The 13,683-nt window shown below is 32.2% G+C and overlaps 1 protein-coding gene across 1 annotated transcript in view; it reads left to right on the forward strand.

Moving 5' to 3' along the window:
* The first annotated feature begins 326 nt into the window (after positions 1-326).
* AChE-2 (acetylcholinesterase 2) overlaps positions 327-13,683 on the forward strand; it is a 153,027-nt gene continuing 139,670 nt past the window's right edge. Inside the window, exon 1 of the mRNA XM_015332509.2 lies at positions 327-2,632. Coding sequence (XP_015187995.1) covers positions 1,483-2,632 — 1,150 coding nt within the window. The 5' untranslated portion in view covers positions 327-1,482. The remainder of the gene's footprint in view (positions 2,633-13,683) is intronic.

Genomic DNA, 13,683 nt, shown 5'->3' on the forward strand with positions numbered 1-13,683 from the left:
TAATAAGAATGAATAGATATCTAACGATATATATTTTTTTTGTTAATATAGAGATAATATTGAATCATTTGCATTCTTTGTAATAGTTTCATTGTAAAAAATGACTAAAAGATTCAATTGAAAAATATAACTTAAATTAGGGATTAGGATACGTAGACTAGGTGTAGGATTAGGAATAGAAGCAGGAACAGTAGCAACGGCACCAGGAGGAGTGGCGGTGAGGAAGTACCACCAGCAGCAGCACCAGCAGCAGCACCACCACCAGCACCAGCACCAGCAGCACCGCCACCACCATCGACGCGCTACCTCCGCTTCGTACCACCTATGCCTCTACGATCAGTCGACCCCGTGCAACGCGGCACGCCGGCCGCTGCGCGAACACAAGTAGTCTCTGTTGTTCATTATCGAAACTTTTCTCTTATTATTATTATTAAAACGTACGAGTATAATAATCATTAATACTCATTTTATTCAACTCTATCTAACGAGTTATAAATATAACGTGCCGTTATTGTTCTTGACATCGAAAAAGAAGAAGAAGAAGAAAGATAAAAAGAAAAAAAAAAGGGAGAAGACAGAATGAATGTGACGTAAAATAGCAGAGAAATAAATAAATAAATAAATAAATAAATAAACAAAAAAAAAACAAACAGTAATAAAAATAATAAAAAGATAACATCGAAATAAAATTTGATTTTCGCGGTATTCTCCTTTCAATCCTTTCGTATCGAGTAATCGAAAAGTTAAGTGAATAGAAAAAGATAGATCGAGAGAGACCGAGAGAGAGAGAGAGAGAGAGAGAAAGAGAGAGACAGGGAAGAGGAAAAAAAGGGAGGGAAGAAAGGTGGACCGAGAGCGCGTGCGTGTGTATCGGGTGTGCGCGTGTGTAGGGTCGAAGGTTAGCGCGAGAGTAGCTAAGAAGGATCGTGCGTAAGAGGATTTGCTTAGTCCTCGATCGTTCTAACCGGAACTGTTATCCGAAAGAAAAAAGTCTTTTGGGGATAAAACGTTGTTAGATAAGTTTCTAATAGAAAAAGAGAGTGGGAGAGAGTAAGACACATATAGGGTGGGAGAGGTAGATAGATAGATAGAATAGATAGATAGATAGATAGATAGAGTGAGTAGTGATTGAGTGAGTGAGTGAGCGGGCGTGTGTGCGTGTGTGTATGTGTGCGTGCGTGTGTGTATGAGGAGAGAGAGAGAGAGAGAGAGAGAGAGAATCGTGTGCGTTCGTACGCGCAAAAGCTGGTTACTCCCCCACTCGCTAACTTGTTGAGCCTCTCTCACGGGCCAAGCGTGCTGTGGCCCGGGTTTGTCGTGTCGTTTAGAGCTGTGCGCGCGAAAACGTTCCTTCCTTTAACGTCAGAAAGAAAAACTATAAAGAACTAGAAAGAAAGACAGAGAGAAAGAGAGAAAGAGAGACAGAGAGAGAGAGAGAGACACGTATAAAAAATATCAAAAGAATATTTCAAGTGATACAAAATGAAAGCGATCGGTTCGTCGTTGATATTAGCGCAATTGGTGCTTGCATTAAGTTCCAAGAGTCTTGGATTTGGTCGTCCCGATGTTCTCGGACAACGCAACGACGTCCACGAGGATCCGTTGGTAGTCGAAACGACGAGCGGTCTCGTACGCGGATTCAGTCGTAAAATTGAAAATCGTGATGTTCACATATTTTATGGTATACCATTCGCTAAGCCACCGATTGGTCCATTACGTTTTCGTAAACCGTTACCTATTGAACCTTGGCACGGTATATTAAATGCAACAATCCTACCAAATAGTTGTTATCAAGAAAGATACGAGTACTTTCCCGGTTTCGAAGGCGAAGAAATGTGGAATCCTAACACCAATATATCCGAGGATTGTCTATACTTGAACATCTGGGTACCCCAGAGAGTAAAGTTGAGGCATAAGGGTTCGGAGCCGCCTGACAGCCCGGAGAGAAACGGCTTGCCGATACTCGTTTGGATTTATGGGGGTGGATTCATGACTGGTACCGCTACTCTAGATGTTTACGATGCCGATATAATGGCTTCTACGAGTAATGTTATCATAGCCTCGATGCAGTACCGTGTTGGCGCATTCGGTTTCTTATATTTGAACAAACATTTTGGAAGTAACAGCGAAGAGGCACCTGGAAATATGGGATTATGGGATCAAGCGTTGGCTCTTAGGTGGCTTCGCGATAATGCCGCTGCCTTTGGCGGTGATCCCGATTTGATAACGATTTTTGGTGAATCTGCTGGTGGTAGTTCTGCCAGTCTTCATCTCATTTCACCGGTAACTCGTGGTCTCGTACGTCGCGGTATACTTCAAAGTGGCACCCTAAACGCACCCTGGAGCTATATGACCGGGGAAAAAGCTCACGAAGTTGCACGAATCCTCGTTGACGATTGCGGTTGCAATTCAACCATGCTTCAAGAGAATCCAACTCGCGTTATGCTATGCATGAGATCTGTCGACGCTAAAACTATATCCGTACAACAGTGGAACAGTTATTGGGGTATTCTCGGATTCCCATCCGCTCCGACGATCGACGGTGTTTTCTTGCCTAAACATCCGCTTGATCTTTTACGGGAATCTGACTTCAAGGACACCGAGATTATCATTGGAAATAATGAAAATGAAGGTAGGACTTAATGAATTGATCGATTAATTAATCGTTGCATGCATACATCAAATCATTGAAATATAATTCAGCTGTTATTTCTTTTTTTTTTTTTTTTTTGTTTTTTCATCTTGAATAATTTTGAAAGGAGTTTTGTAAAATGTTAACCATCGGTGTGTATTCCTTTCTGATGCACGACACGGATGAGCTATTATTTCATTCAGGAAACGAGCCGTATCATTCTGGCCTTTGGTACTTCGCGCGGCGCGGTTAACCAATTTCAACGAGTGTTTATCGCAAATTGACCATTAATTTAACTTCGTTCGAACGTTTTCGCTTTGGCTTTCACAAACGCGAGTGGGAGGAAGAAACCAGATAATATATATAAAAGAAAAAGAGAAAGAGAAAGATACAGAGAAAGAAGAAACTCTGAAGCTACTCGAATCGAGTTAACTTTCATAAATTTATCACGATATATATATATAATGGCATAGGCACTTTGTAAAAGTAAAGATGAAGGGCGAGGCGAGACTCTGACTCGTTTTCTTTTTAAAAATCTAATTTATCTTTCTTGGTGCAGGCACACACACACACACACACACACATATACACCAACCGATTCATCGATCCACTCGGCAGCTTTTAGCTTCGTTAACAGAGATATACGAGAAACTTTTTAAATCTTCCATCTTATTTGTTTACCCTTCTTCTACTTCATCTTTTACTTCTCTCTCTTTTTCTCTCTTTTTTTCTTCTTCTTTTTTTTTTTATATTGAAAAGATTAAAGTTGTTAGGACAATTTTGAATGATCATATTATATATTATTTGAAATTTGTATAAATAATGTTTATAAAAGTATTAGCAATTTAAGGAATCACGGTGTTAATTTAAGCATTAGTGGTAATTACCATAAGCTTTGTCAATGTATAGGTACATGTATATTTATTTTATATTATACTATATATATTAGACTATACTATCTTTCCTCATAGTGAAACATTTCCCTATGAATAGAGGTTAATTAGGTCTAGATAATAGACGGGACGAGTATCTATCGTTGTTTGTAATTACGATCTCTCCCTTTAATTACGCGATTATAGCAATATATATATATATATAAAGTTACGTAACCATACTAGTAACAAAAGTATATATTTGTATTATAGATAAAAAGTAGTATATAAATTACAATTTTTTATTTCAAAGAAACATCAAAATTATCTACTTTTTTTGTCTATTATAAATTTTCTAATCAGGTTTAATAGCATCACATGGTATATCTAATAAGGTTTACATAATGTTTATCGAACCTAAATCACACGTTTCGTCTCCAACTATTTTGTTTACATTTGGGGTTGGTTGGTTGCATTATGGGACCCTTTTATTTCAATGTGTGTACTTTTGGAATACTAAAAATAGCTAAGCATAATATTTGTTTATGGATCGATAGGTTATCTATGTTTAATGTTTGCATTCTAATTACATATTTACTATGATTGCAATAACCGTACAAGTCACACATTATTTTATACGCTATATATTTGCAATGTTTGTATTTTAATTATATATTTATTGTTATGATTGTATTATAATTTATTACACAAATCGTTGATCCAAACAAAAATAACACTTAATCCTTTAAAGTGCACATTGGGTGTTTGACACCCCCAGAAGAAATTTTTGATCTCTCGAAAACGTTACTACTGAATTCGAACAAATGGGTTATTTGTCTAATGCCATCTAGTGTTCATTCAGATGGGTATAAAACCTATTCTATTTTTTTAAACTACTTTTACAAAAATTGCGAGGTCTAAATATTAAATAGCAGCTTCAGGAGATGCGTTCAAACACGTTGGGGTGTCAAACACCCACAGTGGTACACTTTAACTAACTTTTACCAAGTGTGCACTTTAAGGGTTAATATCGTATAAATTTGTAGACAAAAATTGTGTATTATGGTATAATTCGACGTGTTTCATATATTAGGATAAAATATATGTATTTCAACAACCCTTTTTAGTATTCAAAGAAATATTCTTGAGAAAGCTCGTGAGTAAGTATTCACGTTTTCGAGGAAGATAAACTCGTCGTTCTGTATCTCGTTTCTTTTTCTTTTTTTTTCTCTTTTTTCAAGATTAGGCTACACCAAGCTGATAAATTAGAAAAACGAAGTCGAGTAGTAGGTGACTAGTAGTTGGAATATACATTGTACCTACTTACATACGACACATCCACCCACACACACATATATGTATATAAAATCGTAGGACATATAGTAGGACATAGGTATATATATATATATATGTGTAAGCTTATCTGAGCTTCTTTTCCGCCGGCAAGGTTACGTGACGTTGGAAAAATCCTGACGAAAGCACGAAGCTTTTGGAATAACCTCGTGAATTTGTCATTACCCTGTCTCTCGTCCCCAAAACTGACCGAGCTTACAATCTTCTTCTCTCTAACCTCGAAGAGGAATTTGTGTTCTAACCATTCGTTCTTTAATTTATCTACTCCGGTTTCCATCTTAATCTAAAGCACACACACACAACCTTCTTTTCCCCCTTTCTCCAATTTCATTGTCTCTTTGTTTTCGCTCTTTCGAGTCGCACCGATCATTAATTGTCGTTTCTACCTTGGCGAAAGCTCAATTAAGCTCACCTCACCTCACCTCACCCCTTCTTTTTTTTTTCTTACTTTGTCCATCTCTTTCACCTTTCTCGAGAAATCAGAAGGTTCGTTCTCTTTCTTTTTTTTTTTTTTTTTTTTTTTTTTACGTACAATCTTATTGGAACTAAAACTTTTTCTTTCTTTTCCACCCTTCTTCTTTTCCTTTTTTGTTTTTTTTCTTTCTCCCCTCCTAGTTCTCTTCTTTTTCTCTTTTATTGGATCTTTTTTTCTTTTTTTTTCTATTCCTTTTTTCTCGCTCTCTTTTTCTCTTTTTTTTTTTTTTTTCATTATACGAAGAGGTTCATCACTATTCGAATAACGAACAGAAGAGATTCATAATATTTGCGATCCGGTCACGTAATATTCTCGAACTATTTCTAAATCAAAAGATAGATTAATTAGCTGAGCTATGATAATATTTAAAGAAAATAGAAAGAGAGAGCAAAATTTTCCTATTCTTACTCTTTCTTTTTATATATATTTTTTTTTTCATACGTGAACGATTTTTTTTCGTTTCATTTCCTGTAAATTATGAATATAAGCGGGGGGGGGGGGGTAGGGGAGAAATAATGAAAAGGATTTTGAGAAAGTTTGTTAAAAGATTGATTCGTTGTTACAGATAATCGATATATAAATGTATCGTGTGTATAGAAAGGAAAAAAAACAAGGTTTGTGTTATTAAGCATAGCATAGAAGACACGAAAGACAATTTCGTCATGTTAGATTCAACCTCGTCTTTTTATCGGTCTCGATACGTCAATCCTATATGTTCAACCTTAGCTAAGAATAATTGACGTCGTTCAATAATACCGTGAGAGATTTTAAATAGATCCTCCTATATTCCAAGTCCAAACAAGTTCAGTTTCAAAATTGATATTTACATTTTTTACTGTTTTTTGTTTTTCTTTTTGTTTAAATAAATAAATACAGAAAATATATAAGTAACAAACATTACAATGATAAAACAAATATTAAAATAAACAATTAATGAAAATGATTATCATGGTAATCATTTTACTAATATCTTAATATATATAAATAAAGTGTCACGTTGTTTGTCCGCAATGAACTTCTAAACTACTGAACCGATTTTAATCAAATTTTACACACTGTGGGCAGTTTGATTCAACTTGAAAGATACGATAGTTTATATCTCAATTTATAATTGCAATTGACTTAAAGACGTGTGTATCGGACTGATTGTGAGGCCACAGCAACGCGTGGCACCTCTAGTAAATAATAATAATAATAATTTCAGTTCAAGCAAACATTGTAATCGTGAGATAAGTTATTTCATTTTAATTTCAAATAAATCAATGTAGATGTGAAACATAAGACTATATAATGAATTTAATAATAAATATTAATGTTGGATATATAATCTAATAAGAATCATATTTCTCTCTCTCACTCTCTCTCTTTCTCTCTCTCTCTCTCTCTCTCTCTGAGATTTTTAACGTTCTTTTGAAATATGTATGTCCCATGCGCGTAAATTGAAATTAAAAGCGTCGTTCGTTAACGCTCGACCTAGTCCAAGATACGGCCGACCGAACAATTTGCAAAAATATTACTGACGATTGCGCTTTGGTTGTGATATCGGTTGGACGAACACGTGAGCATAAAATTTGACGTCGTTAATTTATGGAAAACGCGAGTATAATATCTTTTTACCATATTATTTCATTTCGTATTAATATAAGACACGCGAAGAAAAAAATTCGACTCTTTTTATCTTTCAAAGAAAATGATCATTTTCTCTTTCTCGTCTTATTTCTTTTTTTCTTTTAATATTCATAAACATATCACGTGCATTGATAAATATAATTTTTATCTTACATACACATACATGTGTAAATTCATACATTTTTTTTATTTTTTATTATTTATGTCTATGTAAGATAATGTTTCATTATTTCTTACAACACTTTTTCAAAACAACAGTTATCAAATGAGAATTGTAAGTTTATCTGTATAATATTTTGGAAATATTTCTGTGCTATTTGATTGAACATATGTAACCGATCATTCGCAAACTACCATGGAGATACACACACATACGCATAGAGACGTGCGTGGTGCACAAGCATATTCATTCATATCGACTAATCCGTAAATTTGGTGTCCACGTTTGCATTAAATCGTATTTCTCCTTCCGTTATTGTAATTTAATCAGATATTTATTAAACGTTTGCTTTCCATTGTATTCATTTCAATTTATATATTTAATTTACATCGAATCAAAAACAACAGATAAAGAGAGATAGAGAGATTCGTGAACATATTTATTAATGCACATTGATAATTTTGTTTATTGAAAAACTCGTCAATGTAATAAAATAAAACATTGTATTTACTTACTCGACAAAAATATTACATAAACAACGTGATATTTTAACGCTATGTAAAAACGATCTCTCATACATGTTGTGGTTAACAAGATTTTCTTTTTTTTTTTTTTTTTTTGTATATATATATACTCGAATTTAAAAAAACAAAACAAAAAAAAATAAAAATTCGATATAAATGAGCTTTCAACGATAAAAGCATCACGAATCAAACAACCGAGATAGGATTTAACGTATTAAACAAATATATAACCACATATGTACACGAATACATATGTAATGTTTCATCGAGAGCAACTTATATATATATATATATATATATCTGCCTGCAAAATTTGGGTTAGCTTTAAACGAATCCATAATAACGTTAACGAACCCTGCTATAAAATTTATCTTCTAAAAACGAGTAATTTTTATTTCTATTTTTATTTTTTTATTTTTATTTTTGGACAGATTGCGTTCCAATTTATTTTCAAATTATTATTTTATTACCACTTTTTGTTTGTTTGTTGGTTTACTTTTATTTCTAATCAAATGTCGGGGCGGGGGGGTGGCAGGTGGTGTGTCTAGCATGAAAAACATAAAAAAAAAATAAAAATACAAAAAATTTAATTACTTCGTTTTAAACAGACAGAAAATAATAATAAATCAATCCTACAAATAAAAATGAACATTTATTTCATCGCGACGGTCTTACAAATAATACGCAAATGAAAAAATCAAAAACATAATACTAACTGTAAACTGTAAATGTTTTATCAAGACACGATTATAATAATGATAACAACAAATTTTCAGCAGCACAAAACATGAACATGAAACCAATTTATATCATGCTAAAATGTAAATAAAATATAATAAAATGATCAAAATATAACACACACACACACACACACGTAGAATACTACCTACAAACTGTAAAATATAATTCAATAAAAATATAAACATTGTAAACACGTGTAAACGATGTATATAATATCAATCACGTATAAAAATTTCTGTAATAAAAACATAAAAAAAAAAAAAAAAAAAAAATACATGGAATTTCTATGATAAATATTTATACAGGAACGATGACATCTACTTTCTTCCTACCTATTCCTAAAACCCTCTGCTTCCTTCCCTCCACCCCCCCTTGACCATCATCATCATCATCATCTCACTCATTCTCTTAAGTAAGTACTTATATATGTACGCGCGCGCACTACGTAGGCGTTGAGAATACGGAAATAACGAGAAGGATGTAGCAAGCGCTTGCTTGTTAGAGGGAAGGTCGGAATGGCGCGTGGAATGTCAATCAATTAACATGACCTCAGAGTTACGTCTCTAGCTTAAAGCGGACTGTATAAAAGAGAAAAAGAGGATAGTAAAGTTATTTCCTTCGATCTACGATAAAGCACGATTTACCTTCTAACAAAAGCATTCATTTTCAATTTCTCATTTTGTTCAAGTATGCTACACAATATATTTTTTTACTAGAGGTGCCCTGGCATGCGTTGCTGTGGCTTACAATCAGTCCGATACACACGTCTTTAAGTCAATTGCAATTATAAATTGAGATATAAACTATCTTATCTTTCAAGTTGAATAAAATTGCACACAGTGTGTAAAATTTGATTAAAATTGGTTCAGTAGTTTAAGAGTCCATTACGGACAATCAACGTGACACCTAATTTCAATATATTAAGATTTACGTATTAATTTTGTTTAATTAAGATTTAAATAAATTTTGTAAAAAAAATGTGACTGAATAGTAATCACAATCTTCAAGGAATTTCATAGATTGTTAAGATATTTTTGTATTATTTAATAGCAAAATTAAAGTAATTGCAGTTTATAATTATATTTAAAATTTGATGTCAATTATACTCGCGTGTAAAAGTAAAATAAAATTTAATCTAATGCTATAAAAAAAAAACATAATAATAATAAATTATTACAAAAGGCGTGATACGATAAAGATTAATAAAACAGTGATGATTATGATCGTAAAATGAGTTTCATTATGGAAATCATGGATTATTAGGAGAAAGTAATATTTTTAATTAGTACGTCATTAATATATATATATATATCTCGAAAAGTTTATATCAGGTTGACTATTAATGGTAATATATAATTAAAATTTACCAGAGATGGAATAGAACTTTATGCATTCGTATTCAGGGTAATCGTAGACCACAAGCAACATTGTATACACGTAAGCCCTGCGGGTACTTACAATCTCAGCTTACAAAACCGCGTCTATCAGATAATTAAATGGGTCATAAGATACTTTTTGAAAAGAAGCACTTCGTTGATTATTATTTTTTTTCTCTCCCTTTTCAATCTGAAATAACCTTCTTTATGAGAATAATTCTTACGACCAAGTACGAGAAAAACAGACGGATTGATTCTGTAAACGTGGTATGTGTGTTTGTTCTTTAACATATCTTAATATATATATATATAAATTACGTGTCACGTTGTTTGTCCGCAATGGACTCCTAAACTACTGTACCGATTTCAATCAAATTTTACATACTTTGTGCAATTTCATTCAACTTGAAAGATAGAATAGTTTATATCATTCTATCAGATAGCAGTATAAGGTAATTCGTTGACTTAAAGACGGGCACTCCTTAGTAAATGATAAAAATCAAAAGGGCAACGAAAATAATGTGATGAAATATACAACTCGATAAAATAATTGTTTATTTTTAACTTTCAGTGCAATAGTTTTTATTAATGGTTATCGATATTTCATTAGACTGTCTGAGACTTTATTAAATTCATTTTTTTCTTTTTTTTTTAAATTTTCTTTCAATAGAAAAAAACATTATTCGTTTAAACATTTAAAATTTGTATGCAATTTAGTTAGAAATAAATCTTATATGTTATGACGTGCCAATAAATGAATTATTTATAACGTTTTCGCAAGAGAGAGAGAGAGAGAGAGAGAGAGAGAGAGTTCGGTTCTCTTGAAAATGATGAAGTTAATAAAGGTGTCAGATACTATGTAGTAGTAGGTGCCACTAGAGATAGGTATATAATACTAACGGCGCTTAGGGAAATCATCCGAACATTCGCATGGATTTTATTCTTCCTTCATAATTTATAATACGCAATGGCGAACTAAAATTTACTTAAATTCATCTAACTTTATTTTGAATCATTATCCTTGTATGTCTATTCAACTAATTTTCCTACCTGCTGTCTCTTTTCATTTAACTTTAAATAATCTAACTTGACTTAATAATTACTGCAATTTTTTTCTAGTGATTTTTTAAGCCACCTTTTATAAACATTCTTCATTATTGTAAATCTTCTTCTTCTTAATATATATATAAATTAGGTGTCACGTTGTTTGTGCGCAATGGACTCCTAAACCACTGAACTGATTTTAATCAAATTTTGCACAGTGTGTGCAGTTTTATCCAATTTGAAAGATAAGATAGTTTATATCTCAATTTTTTGATTATCTCTGTTAGTTCGAGAAGAATTCTAGGTTGTCAGTCAAGTTCTTGGAGAAAATAAGAAACCTGTGGTTTATTTTTTCCGTTTTTTATTTTTCTATCCTTCGCTTCCATTTCTTTTTCTATTTCTTATCTCTCAACAAGTTCTTGAAGGTGAACTTCGACGGACAGGAGGAGGAGGAGGAGGAGGAGGAGGAGGATGTCGTGTGGCGCGGAAGTCGACTCGACTCTCCATCCGATTTAGAAACGTAAATTGAGACTTACGTATACATACGAACAGAAGAAAAGAACGAAAGGAAAAGCTTGAAGAGAAGCATCCTCCAACAAATTAGGAATTTGTTTATCTATCTCCATTTAAAAGCTTTTTCTTTTTTTTTTTTTTATTTATATTTCTTTCGACCAACCAATCCAACCTCTGATCAATCTTTTCATTTTATAATAAAAATCTTTCTATTTAATTAATAAACAAAAAATATTAAATTTAGACGTTAATTATTAATTACGAAACTTTTGTTGAAAAAGTTAATTGGTTTATCCAAAAAAAAAAAATTATTTCAAAATTTTTGACCCAATTAGAAACTTCGTACGAAGATGTCTTTCTATTTTAAAAATAAGAAAGAAAAAACAAATCTCAAATAAATTAGATTACAAATAGGTGTGTTATTAAATTAATCATAAATAATGAATTATTAATGTATAAACTTATGACCCATCTCTCAAATCTGTGTTTTTATTTAATTGGAAAAGGAAGACAGAATTTATCTTTGTTTCTCTTTTATTAAACGTAAATATCGTTATTAGAAAAGAAATTATTTTACATTATTTAAAGTTAATCTACGTACAAAACGAAGGTTAAAATAAAAGGCTTTATTATTCAGCAGTTTATTCAAATTATTTAGAAGATCACCGACATTTATTTTACCCAAGAGAGAGAGTGAGAGAGTAAGAGAGAGAGAGAGAGAGAGAGAGAGAGTTAGATGGTTATATTTGTGCTTGTGTCGGCTAATAAGAACCATATTTTCCTTTTGAAAATAATCAATTAGAGATTTATCAAAGAAAAACGTTTCACAGATTTATTAACGAATGTTAAACACGGAATAGAAAAGTTGCAATCGGTTAAAACGAATTATGAATAAAATATTTCGATCGAACTACATCATCGTGCTGAACGATTTTATGCGTCCTTGAACTTTCGATTGGACCGAAGAAGGTCGTATGATCAAATGAACGTAGGAACATCGTAAATCGACTAATGTTTTATTTAAATATGTACTTTTAAATAATAACTCGATCCTTCGAGTATCCCATTTCAGTTTAGACGATTAAATATTTCTTTGCTTTTCTTTTCTTTTTACGTGACCTTGTGTGATAGAAAAAAAAAAAAATAAAATAAAATGAAATCAGGTGAAGAAAAAGAAAACGATGGGATTTATGGGTTGGGGGGGAAACCTTTAAAAAATTCGTCGACCAAATTTATAATCTTCTAACTTACCAACCTTTTTTTTTATTCATCTGTATTATTCGATCGAGGATAAGCCTTAACACGATGATCACCATGGCAGATAGTAAACAAGTTTATATTTTTTCTCTCTCTCTCTCTCCCTCTCTCTCTCTCAAAACTTTTCCATTGTACTTTCAAAAGAGGGTAGACGAAAAAAAAGAGAAACTTTGTTTTTCTATTTTTTCTTCTTCTTTTACCTTTTAACTTTTTAGATTAGCAGAAAGTGATCCTTAGTTGGTAGACTTTTCTGGTTGCTATGTAAAAAAGTATATTGTCTTAAAATATTGTGGTACTTAGGTATTAACGTAACCGTAGCAAAATTCCGCTAATGTGCCAATCTACACCTTCAATTGTTGCGACAAATCATAGAATAAAAACCCTGACAAAACCCTAATGCAAACCTAACGGTTGCTATGTGCAAACAACAAGGTTGTTGTGTGCGAACAACAAGATTGCTCTTAATTGGCGCATTAGCGGAATTTTTGCTGCAATTGCGTTAATACGTAAGTACCAACATTGTTTTTAAATTGTCAATAGTAATCCTTGATGAAATTAATTTAGAGTAAATTATTATTAGAAAAATTGATATTCAAATTTATCGATTAGTGTTTCATATATGTAATAAAATATAAATGTTTGTACAGTGAAATAATTTTGTATTTGTTTCGTGTAAATTTGAAGAAAACATTAACAAGTATTCGTTGTAAACATTATTAAGACAGAGACAGAGAGAGAGAGAACGAGAGAGAGAGAGAGAAAGAATGTGTGTCCCTTTTTCGAAATTGTTTTCTTTCCTTTGCTTTTAACTTGTACACCTGCAGTAGCTTTCTAGGCAATATCATTAACCTTAGAACAATGGTAATCCTTTTGGAATAGTACCCGTAGCAACTGGGAGTACTTTTCGATCCAATTTTCGGTTTTCTAGGAAAAAGGGAAAGTAGAGTAGCTTTGAGATATAAAAAAAGAAGCAATTTTGTTATAATCATTTGAAAAATCTTATCTTACCTTATGGGAATTCTTTTAGTTCATTTTATAAATATATCCCATGAATATATAATTGAACAAATTTCTCTATCTTATTATATAGTAGATTTTGATGAACGT

This window comes from Polistes dominula, unplaced genomic scaffold, assembly GCF_049000335.1.
Source record: "Polistes dominula isolate Pdom_NZ unplaced genomic scaffold, Pdom_raw_medaka contig_25, whole genome shotgun sequence".
Lineage (NCBI taxonomy): Eukaryota > Metazoa > Arthropoda > Insecta > Hymenoptera > Vespidae > Polistes > Polistes dominula.